The sequence below is a fragment of the Pinus tabuliformis genome, chromosome Q (assembly GCF_031772625.1).
Source record: "Pinus tabuliformis cultivar Carrire ecotype Pingquan chromosome Q, CPIR1, whole genome shotgun sequence".
Classification (NCBI taxonomy): Eukaryota; Viridiplantae; Streptophyta; class Pinopsida; order Pinales; family Pinaceae; genus Pinus; species Pinus tabuliformis.
In genome coordinates, this window is record NC_142296.1 from 29869781 (window position 1) to 29887754 (window position 17974).

Sequence of the window (17974 nt, forward strand, 5' to 3'; positions counted from 1 at the left end):
GCCCCTTCAAAAGATTACAAAAGTACCAAAAGGACAGGCATACAACAGTCTTCCATAGAACCACACCATCAAAAACATTGTTACATTTGTTGTTGAATGTTTCCAGAAGAAACAACAAAGAGGAGGTAATGAAGATCAAATAGCAACAACCTGTCCAAAAAAAACAAAACCAGTGCCTCAAAAAAGAACCCATTTTTCAGACAAGAACAAAGTACCTGTGAAATCTTGTGACAGCAAAGATCCTTCCTGCAATGAGAGCACGTTTTGAAAGGGAATCTTCTTTAGTGGTGAATTCCCTGTAAATGTGGGGAAAGGTTATGTATCAAAAGTGGATTTTACCTCCAAGAGTTTTTGAATAATAGATGCCAAGGCTAAGTTAATAATTTGACATCTACTGTTTTCTTAGAAAATAAGCAGCTTGGATTCACCAAGCGTTAATTTTCACATCTACTGTGATACTCACTATTAATTTTCATTGACCTACCACCTGACACCTTATTACCCAAGCAGATTACAATCTACTGAATAAATGCATGACTTATTTCTTAATACAATTAGCGGAAACAAAAATTAAAAGGGGAAGAGGATCTCAGTGACTGATTACTTGATGACTTTTAGATGACTCATGATATACATTTATTATATTTTTTGTTGATATTTTGACTCTTGAGAGTTGAGACTATGTCAAGACTCAAAATTCAGGAGTTGATTCACTATTTTGATATGTGATGTAGCATTAGATTTCATATACATATTATATATTAGCTTTCTTTACATGTTTATGTGGAAATGCATTTATTTGATGTTGTGGATACTCTAGATGTTAAAAAAATAAAAATAAAATGAATAATTTTGTGTTTTTTTAATTTTTCCGACTTTTTGCCAACTTTTTCAAAAAACTCTCGACTTTGACGAGTTTTTCAACTTTTGGACCCTTGCCGAATTAATCCCGACTTCGACTTTTTCCACATTCATTTAAAGGCATGTTTTGTGGGCTTGTTATCTAGTCCATCATTTGTAATGTAGATGTAAGACATGGAGGTGTTCACAAGATATGAAAATCTGTTTCTTTTGTTGAAGCAGGAGTTTAGTCCATCCAGTTGTTGTCTGTATGCCTGTTGTTGTTAACAGTTGTTGTTGGCAGCTTGTCAAACAGGTACAAATGAAAGTTTTGTGGAGTAGATGTACTTCACATTTGTTGAGCCACCTTGGATCAATGATCAAGGCAAAGAAGCTCAAACTACCTTCTATGACTAGTTCAGCAGAAGTTCTGTAGGAAGGCAAGGAGGAAGACAGTTCTTCTCAAGAAGACCAGCCCATCCAGAGAAGGGAAGTGGTCAGAAACTTTGGTTCAGAGGCACTATGCAAAGGCAAGTGTAGGGAGGCTGAAAGAAGAGGGTGATTCACTCTCATTTATTGTTCAGATTAGTATATCAGTCTTTTGGAGACCAAAAGTTCTCTTAGTGGGAAGGCGTGATCCAAAAATGGATCCTAGATAAACCTCTAAGTCTAAAAGACTTCATGCAAGAGGTAAAAAGTGCCAAATGGCACAAATCCTTTGTAAATCAAAGGAAAATCAAAATTGCAGATTGCTCTCAGAAATAGTCTCATTGCAGGGATCCCTCTATTCTGAATCCAACACAACTTAAATGGGCGAAAACAAACTTCAGATGGGAAAGCTATCATAAAATGAAGCTGCCCTTTTTCAAAGGAAAAAGAGGCAAAATCCCTTGAATAATGGGTCTAAAAACCCTCTAAGTCTTCCAAATCTCCCAAAAGGGCAAGACCACCGAAAAAGGAGAAGTTATGGAGAAGGCGGATAACACTATCGGAGGCTGAAAACATGAAGAAAACCATAAAAACAAGGCTATCGGAGGTTTTAATAGTGGTTTCTCAGGGGCTGTCGAATCTAGCCGATCAACAGTCCAGATTCGATCGGCAATCGCAATCGGCGGTGGTAGTCGGAGGCATAAAGTGCAATGGGCCGATGCGATACCATGATCGCCGATATCGGCGGATCGCAATTGGCGAACACAATGGAGCAGGGATATGTTATATATGTATATATGCGATGTGACTGGCCGGACCCGACAACGATATAAACCTGATTCAATACCTTTTGAGATCCATCAACGATCTACAATATCCCTACTCTACAATATCAACAATCTACAATATATTTTCGTTTTTCGTTGATTAAACGAAATACAAGGGAATTAAGCCCGATGCGATATTACGGACTCGAAAGGGTTTCGAAATGCCTCTGTATAATATTTCAAGTCCAATAAGTGGGGTTTTTCCATGTTTTATATGTATTTTCGCATGTTTTAATGTATTGTGAAATACAAAGCGGCAGGCCAATTGCGATATGCGATAGCAATTCCTAGGCAGACCCGATGGCACTATAAAGTGGGGTTATGAGAATTTCAAGTCTGGATGAAAAGTGTTCTGCAGATTTTTCTGTGTATTGCAGCGTTCTCTATGTAAACATAGAGCGGCTGTTTTTGAAGGATTCAAAGCGCCGATAGACCCCTTTCATTACCAAATAGGTGGCATTCATCCTTGAGGGCGTTTAGCAATGATTGCTAACACCTAGAGAGGGGATTTGAGCAGACTGTGATAGGAAGACAAAGAGCCCGAGAGGGAAATGAATCAACGGCGCTATTTTGGCTTAAAAGCCATGAATGTCAAAAAGACAGAGGGCTACTGAGTTATTATTGGTGGTCGAGTTGCTCTTGAAGGTTGTTGTTGGGGTTTTGCTGTGAAGCAGAAGCCAAAGACGTAGCATAGAAGCCAAGGAGGCAGCGTAGAAGCAAAAGAGCAACTGAGGGAGCCTTTGGGGTCACTTGAAGTTCAAGTGAAAAGCCAGAGAGCATGAATGTTGCAGAAGGCAAAAAGAAGCCAAAGCCAAAGAGCCAAAGAGCTAGAGTCAGAGCCAAGAGCTCGAACCAGAGCCAAAGATCTAGACTCAGAGTCAAGAGCCAGAACCAAGAACCAAAGAGCCAGAGCCAAGAGCCAAGAGCCAGAGCTTCAAGAGCCAGAGGGGATTAAATGGTGTCTAAACCCACTATTTTTGTACAAAACAGCAGGAGTTGGGCCAAGAGCTTGTAAAAAAGACTTACACCATAATCCCAGAGAGCCTAGTTGAGTTGACTAGAGCTCATGGAGACATAGCCCAAGAGTTGTGGGTGAACTCCTAATTAATTTGTTGTCTTATGTGTTTGTTTTTATTGCTGCATTATTCATTGTTATATGCATTTATATATCAGTTTAAGCACATCCACATATCAGCACAAACAACAGACTCTAAAACATATAATCAGTTTAAAACAATTATCAGCATACACTATATTATCAAGAATTTCTTAATTCCGCATTGGTTAATCATTAAGGACTTGGGAAAATTCAGGCTTTGGAAGTGAGAGAGGTTTTTTATAAGCTAGACAAGAAGCCTAAGTGCCCCATTTTCAGATCAGAGGACTTGAGCAAGCTCAAGTGCTACATTGTCCACAAGAACGGACATTGTTATCCACCACCTGTGGGTGATATCCATAGGAGAAAATTTTCTCTTAGATGGTCCTCAACCAACAACCAGCAACCCCTTGTAGCCACTAGATAGCTCGATGTGCCACCATCTCCACCACCTAAGCCAACCATTATGCTCCCTCACCCATCTGTTATGATCGTATGTTTGAAGGTGGGCCTTCCAACCTTGAAGGTATGGCTTTCATTATGTAGTTGGGTATTTTGTTTACTTATCATGGACACTTTTGGGCATGGATTAGTGGGGGATTCGGTGGAAAGAATAGTCTTGGTTTGTACTCTTGTCTCCTTTGTCCAACTTGGTGGTTAACCTTGTATCCTAGTCCCGTGGGATCTCCTTTATTGGCTACTAGCTTTAGGAGTGGCACTACATGGGAAATCTTGATTTTGGTTGCGTGGTCCCGCTTCCCGACACCATATACATCACTCCCCTTTGCTCATTATAACCCCATTTCATACATTTCCCATCTGGGTCCACATTTGTCCATTGGGTCCACAAGGAGTTAGCTTCCCCCTCCCTTTGTTCATGTTAGCCACCATTTTGTGGGTGGTATCCCTAGGAGAAATGTTTTCTTCATGATGGTCCTCAACCGACAGCCAGCAACCACTCGCGGCCACCAACTAGTTCGATGTGCCATTTTTCGTCCATCTGTCATGATTGTATGTTTGAAGGTGGGCCTCCCAAAACTAAAGGTATGCCTTGTTATTTGGTAATTGAGTATTCTAGTTTATTTATCATGGAAACTTTGGGCATGGCTTAATGGGGGGAATCTGCAGAAAGAGTTGTCTAGGTTTGTGCTCTTGTCCCCTAGGTCTCTTTTGGGATGTTAACCTTGCACCTTAGTCTCGTGGGATCTCTTTTACTAATCTATTGGTTTTAGGGATGGTACTACATGGGAAACCCTAATTTTGGTTGCGTGGTCCCACTCCCCAATTTGCATAATTACTCCCCTTCTGCTCATTACACCTGGGTCCACATAGGGTCAACCACCCCCCCACTTGCCCCACATCTTGGGTCAGGCCTGGAATGATTCCCGAAGGTTGATGCATCTAAAACAAAAAGAAAAAAAAACATAATTAGCCATATTCAACAAAAAATTGTACCACAAAATGCAAAACATGCCCAGGACAAAAGCATTTAGCACATGGAAAAAAGGCATGACATGAGCTCTACCCCATTCCATCACCCTGGTTCCTACATGGCCCTTGATGATCCTCCTTTATCATTCAGGAACCCGTGATTGCCCCAACCCCTAGTGGGTGATGAACTGACCCACCTTATAAGGGGGTATCCACTGTTATACTTTACGCATCATGCTCTCATTACCTAGACCCCCAAACAGTTAACCAAATAAAATCATAAAAATGCAAAAGGCATATGAAGAAGGGTGGAAAAATCAACGTCGAGGTAACTCATCACCACGATTTTTCGCTCCTACACATTATTTACCCAAGTGTGGGCTTCCCTTTTATTAGCTACCCTTGTACCATGGAATGTGATCTAAGTTGCCCCCTTTCATTCCCTACTCCATTCCATCATTATACCACATGCCACCACCATTTGAAGGATGTATCACGGGCATACCACCCCCTTTAAAGGTAGAAACCACCTAATAGGATGCCTGGTTAACCCTATTTAGAGCTGGGAGACATTAGCACATGTCAAAGCCCACTATGGAAGGGCATGCCATTATGAAGTGCTCACTTGTTATCCATGGTTTATAAACTCTTTTACTTGATTTCTTTAATGACTTGGTGTGTTGGAAGGCATGAGGATGCATTGGATCTTATGCAGGATTGCAGGTGGTTTCCATTTGGGTTTGGTCTCCCTATACGGGGTCCTAACCCTAGAGGGCTACATTGGCACATGTAGGGTGTGTGTAGAGAGCCATGGGCCTCCACAGCAGCAGATAACACTCCATGGATCCCCACAACCATTCAAAGATTTCTTGTGGTTCACTTATTAGACGAGGAAGATGCATGTGATCCATCATGCCCAGCTGGCCCCAGAGTTGCACCATACACTTGGCAGATGATCCCGGATTTACACAATGATGTGGCATCACCTACACCATCATCCTAGCCCTTGCAGGCGATCTACATGCATCTTCGATTTGTTTGGAGACCCATGAGGACACTTGTGTGCTCCCACATGTCATTTGAAGCACCACAAGTTATTACAAGGGGCCAACCCCTTGTCCACTGCTTTTGGGAGTTCAACTACACAATATCGCACATATGGACTCCATTAGGCCTGATCCAAGGCCCAATGACATGCATTATTCATTATTCGACCTCTTGAGAGGCTTATTCTTTTGTTTATGAGCTAGTTTGGTGGGCTTGCCACCAAAAGTTAGTTATTTTGCACATTATTTTATTGTAAGGGCTAATGTAGGACTAATTAGCTAAATCAAACTCATTAGAAGTGTATAAATACAAATGATGTGAATTCATTTTAGCATCATCACTTGGTTGGACTAGTATCTCTTTAGAGAACTTAGCTATCCTTCTTGGTGGACGAAATTTTGGAGCATGGAATGAATTTTGATGCTTGGATTATTTTCTTTTGTCTTGGAGCTTCTTGTTTGGCAAATTTTTGATGGTTGGATATATTCTAATTGTTAAAATTGGCAACTAGGGCCAAATTCCATGTGAGTCACCTTATCTATGGCAGCTCATATTTTTCTTAGATTCCTCTTGTCGAGAGGTGTAGGATTGATCTAAAGATCATCCGATTCTGACAAGTATTTATGGAGATATGAATTTATTTGTATTTACTTGACAAATTGTCAAGGTCGGCCAGCAGCTAAATGTGTGGCACACATGCCCAGCAAATCATATAAGTACAAGTGAGGTTGATTCTCATCTCAACTCATCTTCTCTCTCCTCATCTTATTGGGCAAGCAAGAAGGACGAATTAGGGCAGCTTCTCTCACACGTGCAAGAAGAAGGACGAATTAGGGCAGCGTTGACTTTTTGGGCAGCGTTGACATTTCTAGGGCTGCGTTGACCAAATGCTGGGCTGTTTTATGGAGCGTTGACCAAGGGAAGACCTGCGCTGACTTTTTAGGGGCTGCGTTGACCTGAAAGTTGACCAGCATTGACTGGTTAGGGTTGACCGCAGATCGCTGAACTTTTGACTGTTGTTTTGACTGATTATTGTGGACTGTTTTGGGCTACTAAAGATAGTTGTTGAAGACCGAGTTCTTCAAGTTGACTAGAAGTCAATCCGGGGTTATTTTGACCAAGTTTGACTTTGTTGATTTAGGGTTTGCTACTGCTGTTATAAAATTACAGAATTCTGAATTGTACTATTTCTCTCTGCTGAACTATTGAAGATTAAAGAAGAATTGATCAAAGGGTTTCCCCACATTGGGGTTTGTCCCTGGCTAGCCGCCACATCTTGTGTCTCTTGTCTTGGCTTATTTTCTGTCGATCATTTAATGTTCTATCTGCACTTTACTTTATGTTTATGTGATTGCTAAACAGTGGCAAATAAAAATATTTGAAGTAAACTGCGCAAAGCATAGAACATACCATAATTTAACATGGTATCAGAGCTAAGGTGAAGACAAAGCCCAAGCAAGAGCAAGAGCTAGAGCAATCACCGAAGGCTGTTGAAGCAATCTTAAAGAAGTCATGGGTCCTTAGCACACTTCCTCACTGAAGAAAAACTCTGTGAGAACTCTGGCTATCATGGATGGAAGATGTCTCTTGATCTGGCATTAGAAGAGCAGGAAGTGTTGGACCATGTGAGAGGCAGAATTGTTGAGCCTCCATCAAATACATCCGCTGCTATAAAGAACAAGTGGACCAAGGGAGAAGTTAAAGCAAAGAAGATCATTTAGGACTCTATCGACAAGCGCCTGATGGCCTATGCTTCCGAGTTGACCATCTCCAAGGAAATCTACGATAAACTGGTGAGTTTATTTAAAGTTAATGATGCAAATCAAGTTTTGTTCCTTAGAAATAAGCTGGAGGAAATTAAGAAGGGCAAAGATGAGAGTATGCAAGCATATTTCTTAAGGATCACTGAGATCAATAATGATCTCCTATCTATCGGGGAAGTAGTTCCTGACAGGGAAATGATTATCACAACTCTCGAAGCGCTGCCACCTGAATGGTATATATTCAGGACTACTCTTCTCAACAATAAGGTAATTCCTGGATTTGAGGAATTGATAGCAAGATGCATTCAAGAAGAAACAAAGATGGAAGAGCAAGAAATTCCTACACTTAAAGGCAATCCCTCTGCCTTTTCTTCTCATGCTAAAAGAAGAAACCATTCCGGGGCTAAATCCAAAGGAAAGATCGGACCAAAAGGTGGAAGAAAAGGAAAATGTTACAATTGCAATAAAATGGGCCACTATGCAAGGGAGTGCCCTGATAAAAGGGACTCACATCATGACGATGATAAAAATCACTCTCAAGTCAATCAAAGGAATGGCAGGTCCAATGGCAGAGGTAAAAGGAATGTTGGACATCAAGGAAGAGGTCAACCCTTCAAGAAGGCAAGAAACTCCAAGTATGAATCTAACGTTGTTAACAATAAGCAAGATGAATATTATCTACCATCGGCCCTCTCTACTACTGCTCCCCTGAACTTGCTGGGAAATTGGCTTATTGATAGTGGTGCCTCAAGGCACTTCACTGGTTACAAAGAAGCTCTCTCTAATCTGATAGAGAAGGAGACCAACCTGGAAATTATTCTTGAGGACAACTCAAAATATCCCGTGAAAGGCGTAGGGAATGTCACTCTTCAATTGAATCAGGGAAATACAATTCATTTACAAGAAGTCCTATATGTACCTGATCTAAAAAAGGACCTAGTGTCCATTTCGGCAATGGAAGACAAAGGCTACAAGGTGGCCTTCATCGATGGCAAGGTACATGTATGGAAAAAGAACTTTAAAGATGCTTTCACTCTTGGGTTTCGAGTTGATTCATTATATCAGGTCAGAGGAAGTCCGTTGGGTGTCATGTCTTGTGACACATCTCTTCAGTCCGAACTATGGCATCGGAGGTTTGCTCACCTTCATTATAAAGCTCTACCCGATGTGAGAAAAATGGTGATCGGGATGCCCGAGTTCAAATTAGAGCAAGAAGGTGTATGTCTAGGATGTTTCGAAGGAAAGCTCAAAAGGGGACCATTCCTCTCAAGCCAAAGGAAGACCTTTGATATATTGCAGTTGGTTCACTCAGACATATCTGGTATGATGCCTATGAACTCCTTGGGAGGATATTTATATTACCTCACTATTATTCTCGCAAGACTTGGATATACTTCTTGAAAAAGAAGGATGGAGTGTTCTCTTGGTTTTGTCACTTCAAAACCTTGATCGAGAATCAAATCGAAAAGAAGATCAAGATCTTAAGGACTAATAATGGGACTGGGTATGAATCCAATGAGTTCCATGACTTTTGCAAAGAGGCTGCATTAAGAGGGAGACTACAACATTTTATACTCCTGAGAAAAATGGTGTGGCAGAAAGGAAGAATCGTGCGATTGTGGAAGTTGTCTGTGCTATGCTCCATGATCAAAGACTTCCGAAGTTTCTATGGGCCGAACCTGCAAATACCGCCGTATATGTGCAATACCGATGCCCTCATCAAACATTAGGTTCTAAGACTCCCGAAGAAATGTTCACTGGTAAGAAACCTAACGTATTTCATATTAGAATTTTTGGTAGTTCGGTATATTTTCATGTGCCCAAAAAGAAAAGGAATAAATTGGGTGCATCTGGAAAGAAAGGAATCTTCGTGGGCTATAGTGAAAATACTAAGGGCTATAGAATCTATGTGGTTAGTCAAAGGGAAGTCAAGAGTAGCCATGATGTCACCTTTGATGGACATATGGCTCTTAGTAAAGTCGACAATCTTCCTACTCTAAGGGAATCTAAAGAAGTCGACACTAGGAAACCAAAGGAAAAGGAAGATGAGACGATGTTCGATGTGGAAGAACCTATGGATCCTATTGATCCCCCTCCGCAAGAGCCTTCCTCTTCTAAGAAGAGGCATTCATGGCTTAGGGGGACACTTGATGATGCTGACGGACACATTGCACCTAGAGGGACTTTCCGGGAAAGTAAGAAGCCGGCCAAGTGTCAGGGATACTTGACCATCATGAGCATGATCATCCAAAATGAGCCTTCATCATTTGCAGAACCTATCAGCATCAAGTCTAGAAGGATGCTATGACTGAGGAATATGATTCCATCATGAAAAACGATGTCTGGGATGTGGTCCCCAGACCCCATGACAAAGTTGTTGTCACTTCGAAATGGCTTTACAAGATAAAGCTCCGAGCTGATGGAAGCAATGAAAAGTATAAGGCTCATTTTGTTGCTCGTGGCTTCTCTCAGAAGGAAGGTATAGACTATGATGAGATATTTGCACTTGTTGCCCGATACACCACCATCTGCTCGATCATAACCCTTGTTGCTTCGCAAGGATGGAACCTACATCAGATGGATGTCAAGACTGCATTCTTGCATGGTTCGATCAAAGACGAAGTCTATGTGGAACAACCTGAAGGATTTGAGATTCATGACTGGGAATCTCACGTGTGTAGGTTGAAGAAAGCCCTCTATGGGCTGAAGCAAGCACCCCGAGCGTGGTATGAGAGGATCGATAGCTACTTGATGAAGCTGGGATTCACTAGGAGTGAAGCCAACCCTAACCTTTACTTTAAGGTTGAAGATGAAAAACCTCTCATACTGGTGTTGTACATTGACGACCTATTTCTGACAGGTGCAGACCCTCTCACTCTCAAATGTAAGATGGAGTTGGCTTCCGAGTTCGAGATGAAGGACCTAGGACTGATGCACTATTTCCTAGGACTGTAAGTCTGGCAGAAACCACGGGAGATTGTCCTATCTCAAGGAAAATATGTGGTGAAGATATTGGAGAGATTCGGTATGGTGGGCTGCAAGCCCGTGACTACCCCGATGGAGCTTGACTTCAAGAAGTTAAGCGGTAGTGCTGCTGGACCTGTTTTACAAAATGCTACTGAGTATCGTCAACTCATCGAAGCAATGATGTTCTTAGTGAACTCCCGTCCGGATATATGTTTTGCAGTCAACACATTGAGTCAACATATGGTTGAGCCTCACCACACACATTGGATTGGTGCCAAGAATCTGTTGAGATATCTTCGTGGCACAATCACTCATGGGTTGAGATACATTGCCGGAAATGTGAGACTACATGGATATATCGATGCTGATTGGGCAGGCAGTGTGGTGGACTGAAAGAGCACTTCCGGGTGTTGTTTCTCTTTGGGATTTGCCTCGATATCCTAGATGAGCAGGAAGCAGAAGTCGGTGGCTTTGAGCACCGCCGAGGCAGAGTACATTGCTACTAGTATGGCCTCTTGTGAGGCGGTCTAGTTGCGGAAGCTCTTCAGTGAGTTGTTTGGATTTACATTGGATACTACCGTGATCTTGTGTGACAACCAGAGCGGGATTCATTTATCAGAGAATCTCGTATTTCATGATCGCTCCAAGCATATCGATATCAGGTACCACTATATCCGGGATATGGTGCAGCGGGGAGCAATAAGGCTCCAACATATCGGTACAGATGAACAGGTCGCTGACATTTTGACGAAGCCCTTGGGAAAGGTCAAATTCTTGACTTTCTGAGAACGAATTGGTGTCGTTGAGAGACCCTCTTATGAGGGTCATGTATGATGCATACGTTGAGCTCTGGGAGCTCCAGGGGGGCGCGGGGTACTTCTTGGAGCGACATGCGACCACAGGGTGACTCACCTCCCCTAGTGATGTGCTAAGTACACGGTGAAAGGTTCAACCTTCCCCCGTGACACCCTGTGGCGACTGTGGGACTGGATGATTAGTTCTCCTGTTGAGGCATCCTACCCATGTAGTCTGGGACTCATGGGAAGTACCTCTCATCTGATCAGTGAGTAGAGAAATGGGATTAGGGACCATTAGTAGTACTATTGATGGACGCATCGTTGTATCTACTGTACTCCCTATGCCAGGATGACCTCCATTGATCTGGGATCAGTGAGAGTGGTATGACACACTCTGAGACTGACTTCATGTCAGTGGAGGATGGTATGATACATCCTCGATCATTTCTTCTTCTTCATAGTTTAGCAAAGCAAAGCAGAGCCAAGCAGTGCAAGGCAATGCATTTGATGGCAGGGATAGGACTGATGGTCAGACGGATTAGCAGATGGAGTTCTCCCTAGTTGAGAGGGAGTGTTTAAATTGGAAACTAGGGCCAAACTCCATGTGGGTCACCTTATTTATGGCAACTCATATTTTTCTTAGATTCCTCTTGTCGAGAGGTGTAGGATTGATCTAAAGATTATCTAATTCCGACAAGTATTTATGGAGATATGAATTTATTTGTATTTACTTGACAAATTGTCAAGGTCAACCAGCACTAAATGTGTGGCACACATGCCCAGCAAATCATATAAGTACAAGTGAGGTTGATTCTCATCTCAACTCATCTTCTCTCTCCTCAGCTTATTGGGCAAGCAAGAAGGACGAATTAGGGCAGCTTCTCTCACACGTGCAAGAAGAAGGACAAATTAGGGAAGAGTTGACTTTCTGGGCATCTTTGACATTTCTAGGGCTGCGTTGACCAAATGTTGGGCTGTTTTATGGAGCATTGACCAAGCATTGACCAAGGGAAGACCTGCACTGACTTTTTAGGCGCTGCGTTGACCTGAAAGTTGACCAACATTAACTGGTTAGGGCTGACCGCAGATTGCTGAACTTTTGACTGCTATTTTGACTGATTATTGTGGACTGTTTTGGGTTGCTAAAGATAGTTGTTGAAGACCGAGTTATTCAAGTTGACTGGAAGTCAATCCGGGGTTGTTTTGAGCAAGTTTGACTTTGATGATTTAGTGTTTGTTGCTGCTGTTATAAAAGTATAGAATTCTGAATTGTACTATTTCTCTCTGCTAAACTTTTGAAGATTAAAGACGAATTGATCAAAGGGTTTCCCCACATTGGGGTTTGTCCCTCGCTAGCTGCCACATCTTGTGTCTCTTGTCTTGGCTTGTTTTTTGTCGATCGTTTATTGTTCCATCTACACTTTATGTTTATGCGATTGCTAAATAGTGGGTAATAAAAAGATTTGAACTGCTCTAAGCATAGAACATACCATAATTTAACACAAATACATGTAAGTGCAATTTTAATGCTATTCTTTGTTCTATTTTTGTCACATACATTGTTGCTGGGATTTCACTATTCTAGGGCTAATTTGCTGCATCTATTATTAAGTTGTGGAAATTTTGTTTCTAGAGAGTGATGCTTCATGTATGGGCCATGTATGATAAGTGAATGTTCCTAGGGATATTTCATGGTTGAAATTTATCTTGATAAGCCATCTATTCTACGAATCGAAGTATAAAGTCTTTGAAGCTACTCTCCTTTGCCCTAGTGCTAAGTGAAGTTGCCTTTAAGGCCTCCTTGACGAAGAAAATGAAATCCGAATTCATAATCATTCTTGACTCCAATCTCCCCAAAGGATTAGGCACTAGTCTACCATTGTTGATCACACTAAAACTTATTTTTCTTGACCTTCTCCTCTTCTTTCTAGGTCTAGCCCCATAGGTCACCTAGGCTATCGAATATCTCACAATCTAGCCATCCAAATACTTCAAATTTTGGTCCGTAGTTGCATTGGTGTGTCATCAAGAATCCCTCCAAATTTCATGAGATTTTGACAATTGGACCTTGAAATATCGTAAGCCCTAGCTCAAAGACCAATTTTTGCCCTTGGTTTTCCTTAAACTAGTTACCTCTTAATGATCATTATGCCACCTTTCATTGAATTTTTTTTCTTTTATTCCCTTCTCTTCCCTGATTAGGTCAAGCTCATCATTGGTTGCTAAACCCTCCCCCCTTGACCTAACCTGGGGTCCATTTGGTCCTGTGTGGTCCCGTTTCCTATCAAAGCTAACTTTTCAAGGATCACTTAGGAATCCAAGTTCCATAAGGATTTTGAGGAATAGGAAGCTCCATTGCATGACATAATTTCTAAACCTAACCCTCAAATCCTTATCAACCTTTCCTAGAAAAACCCTACACCTTGCTTACAAAGTAAGAAAACCCTAATTTTGAGTTTCTCCTTGGAAATGGTGATTGGAATCACTTCTTATCCATTGCATTGATATATTATTTGTAAGTGAGTCCTCATATCAGGTCTCCTCCCATCGGTGAAAGTCCGTAAAGAGTAGGGAGCCTTAGTTGAGGTGACAATGGGCTAAGTCTCCATTGTTGCCCTTGTCCTAGCAGTTGCCCCTTTAGGATTCCCTTTAGGATCCCTACTAGTTTGAGCGGTAACATTTTTGCATCGTTGTCGAGGACACGAAATGTGTGTTTTGTTCCCCATACGACACATTGACATATCATTATTGGCGACTCCATTAGAAGAACGAAGCCCTAGTTCTTCATTGAACTTTAAGGTCGATGCTTGTAGGGTGAAGCAAGCATTTTTCTAGGCATCTTTAAAATCACCCTGGTGACTCCTACAAAATTTACATGTATACCCAAAGTAGGGTGTCTTTCTTTGATGATTTTCCCACTTTGGACATCGCTAGTGTCCCTGGGCACCCCAATCATGTCATAGGAAGGATGGTACGTGGGGTACCCGTGTTTGATGGTGACCCAAGCTCCGCAATTGACCAAGTGGAGAGATTTAATGCACATACTTCAAAGGAGAAAGTGGTCCACCAGGATGTCCTTATGTTGTTATTCTTTAGTTCTCTCTATGGTCATAACTCATGGTTGCAAAATCACAAACCTAGGAGCATCTCATCTATTGAGGAGTTCGTTGATGGCTTTCTTAGGCATTTTCAAGTATGCTCCGCATTGAGCATTCAAGAGGAAGGCTTCATCGAGCATCATCAAGACCTTGAGAATCTAAGTGATGAATGGGAAGATGAGTCCTCCTTGGGTCCACATGATGAAAAGAATGATTTTGAGAACACGTGTTGGGAAGGATGAGTCCATGGAAAGTGAAGTTGAGACTAACCTTACCTTTCTCAAGGATACTACTCTCGATGAATCTCCTTTGGAGAACCTTGAAGAAGTTAACCCCATTAGCCCCTTGGAAGATAAAATTAAAGATTACTTCCGCATTGAAAAGGAGAAATGGGAAATTGTTGGTCTTCAATTTGATTATGCTCCCATTTATGACACCAACTAGGAAGATGAGGTTGAGAGTGGTCTCTCCTTTCTCTCGGGCATTATTTATGATGACATATCCATCAATACCCTTGAGAAGAAGGGTTGTTATTTTCCCTTAAATGAAAAGGATGATTTTGAGGAGGAAAACCCCGTTGAATATTATACTTCACCCTCCCCTTTGTCTTATCCTTTTGTTCATCACTTCAAGTCTTCCACAAGTGATTCCCTCGCCCCTTTTCAAATGATCCTGAGTGACCATGAGCCCTTTCCCCCTTCTGAGTATGGTGTCAAGGAAGAACCCCTCATTGACTATACTTTATCTCCTTTGGCACACCCTCAAGGTCATGATCAATTTATAATCCCTCCTTTTTTGTATGATCATGATGGGCAACCTACTTGTGTTTTTCCATCTCATCAATCTCCCTTGCCTACTAATCATAATCCTATAGAGGCCATAAAATATGACATAAATGATAAGGACCATAATGGAAATAATATGCCCGAGGTTGCCATCTATCAAAAGTTTATGAGCCTAATCATTGACATCTCTATATTTTGGCTAGAAGAGAGGATCTCATGGACTAGATTACATCATTTTCTTTCCTCTTCTCACGTGATCATCCATGTGTGGGCATTCTATTTTCCTACCTCCCACTAACCTTATCATCCATGTGATTTTGTCCACATTCGCCTTGGCATTTTCTACATGAGTAATTATATAGGCTGACATATTTATATTGATTTGATGATATGTTGGTTGCACTAGCTTTATGATTACACTTAGTATTAGTTTTGTACCATATGCATGTTAGGGTAGGATGCATTGCATGCTGATTTTCGCATTAGAACTAATGACATATGATATTTATCATGGTAGATTAGGATTAAAATTTGCATATTTTTATTTTTCTGTTGATTTTATAGCCTAACACTAAGCATGGGTGATCATAAGACACCATAAAAACATGTTGCCCCGTGGGTTTAGTCTTTGATATGTGTAGGTAACAGGTCTACGATAACCAAGAGATTGTTGGTGTTCTCATGACCTCCCGTTTGAGTATCTTTGCCCACTTTTTCGAGAGATCATGTCCCAGTTGGAGCAAGATGTTACCCACCATTTTGTGGGTGATATCCCTAGGAGAATTTTTTTCTCCATGATGGTCCTTAGCCGACAGCTAGCAGCCACCAACTAGTTTGATGTGCCATTTCTCCACCACCTGAGCCAGTCGTGTGGTCCCTCACCCATCTGTCATGATCGTATGTTTAAAGGTGGGCTTCCCAATCCTAAAGGTATGCCTTGTTATTTGGTAATTGAGGATTCCAGTTTATTTATCGTGGAAATTTTGGGCATGGCTTAATGAGGGGATTCAACAAAAAGAGTGGTCTAGGTCTGTGCTCGTCCCCTAGGTCTCTTTTGTGATGTTAACCTTGCACACTAATCCTGTGGGATCTCTTTTACTGACCTATTGGTTTTAGGAATGGTACTACATGGGAAAACCTAATTTTGGTTGCATGGTCCCACTCCTCGATTCGCATATATTACTCCCCTTCTGCGCATTACACCCCAAATCATCTCTCCTCCCACCTGGGTCTACATTCCTCCACTGGGTCCACATAGGGTCAGCCACCCCCTACCCTTGCCCCACATCTTGGGTTGGCCTAGAATGATGCCCGGAGGTTGATGCACCAAAAAGCAAAAGAAAAAAGCATAACTGGCCACATTCAACAAGAAATTGTACCACAAAATGCAAAAGATGGCAAGGACAAAAGCATTTAGCACGTTGGAAAAAGCCATGACATGAGCTCTACCCCATTCCATGGCCATCACCCTAGTTCCTACATGGCCCTTGATGAGTCTCCTTTATCATTCAGGAACCCATGATTGTCCCAACCCATGGTGGGAAATGAACTGGCCCACCTTATAAGGGGGTATCCACTGCTATACATTACGCATCATGCTCTCATTACCTAGAGCCCCAAGCAGTTAACCAAATAAAATCATAAAAATGCAAAAGGCATATGAAGAAGGGTAGAAAAATCAAGGTCGAGATAACTCATGCACCACCATTGCTCCCTCCTACACATTATTTACCCAAGTGTGAGCTTCCTTTTTATTAGTTACCCTTGTACCATGACATGTGATCTAGGTTGCCCCCTTTCATTCCCTACTCCAATCCATCATCATTCCACATGCCACCACCATTTGAGGGATGTACCACGGGCATACCACCCCCTTTAGAGGTAGAAACCACCTAATAGGATGTGTGGTTAACCATATTTGGAGCTGGGAGACATTAGCACATGTCAAATCCCACTATGGAAGGGCACACCTTTATGAAGTGCTCACTTGTTATCCATGGTTTATAAACTCTTTTACTTGATTTCTTTAATGACTTGGTGTGCTGGAAGGCACAGGGAGACATTGGATCGTATGTAGGATTGCAAGTGGATTCCATTTGTGTTTAGTCTCCCTATACAGGGTCCTAACTCTAGAGGGCTACATTGGCACATGTAGGGTGTGTGTAGAGACCCATGGGCCTCCACAACAACAAAAAACACTCCATGGATCCCCACAACCATTCAGATATTGCTTGTGGTTCACTTATTGGACGAGGAAGATGCACCTGATCCATCATGCCCAGTTGACCCCAGAGTTGCACCATACACTTGGCAGATGATCCAGGACTTACACGATGATGTGGCATCACCTACACCATCATCCTAACCCTTGCAAGCGATCTACAGGCATCTTTGATTTGTTTGGAAACCCATGAGGACACTTATGTGCCCCCACACTTCGTTTGGAGCACCACAGGTTATTACATGACCAACCCCTTGTCCACTGCTTTTAAGAGTTCAACTACACAATATGGCACATATGGACTCCATTAGACCTCCCCCAAGGCCCAACAACATGCACTATTCATTATTTGACCTCTTAAGAGGCTTATTCTTTTGTTTATGAGCTAGTTCAGTGGACTTGTCACCAAGAGTTAGTTATTTTGCACATTATTTTATTGTGGGCGCTAATGTAGGCCTAATTCGCTAAATCAAACTCATTAGAAGTGTATAAATACAAGTGATGTGAATTCATTTTAGCATCATCACTCGATTGGACTGGTATCGCTTTAGAGAACTTCGCTATCCTTCTTGGTGGACAAAATTTTGGGGCATGGAATGAATTTTAATGCTTGGATTATTTTCTCGTCTTGGAGCTTCTTGTTTGGAATTTTTTTTATGGTTGGATATACTCT

The 17974-nt window shown here is 41.8% G+C and overlaps 1 protein-coding gene across 2 annotated transcripts in view; it reads right to left on the reverse strand.

The window, feature by feature from the left end:
* Nucleotides 1–266: 266 nt before the first annotated feature.
* LOC149218115 (short-chain dehydrogenase TIC 32, chloroplastic-like) overlaps nucleotides 267–17974 on the reverse strand; it is a 205848-nt gene continuing 188140 nt past the window's right edge. For both annotated transcript variants that reach the window (XM_089383816.1, XM_089383817.1), the window contains exon 8: nucleotides 267–296. In XM_089383816.1, coding sequence (XP_089239942.1) covers nucleotides 282–296 — 15 coding nt within the window. In that variant the 3' untranslated portion in view covers nucleotides 267–281. The remainder of the gene's footprint in view (nucleotides 297–17974) is intronic.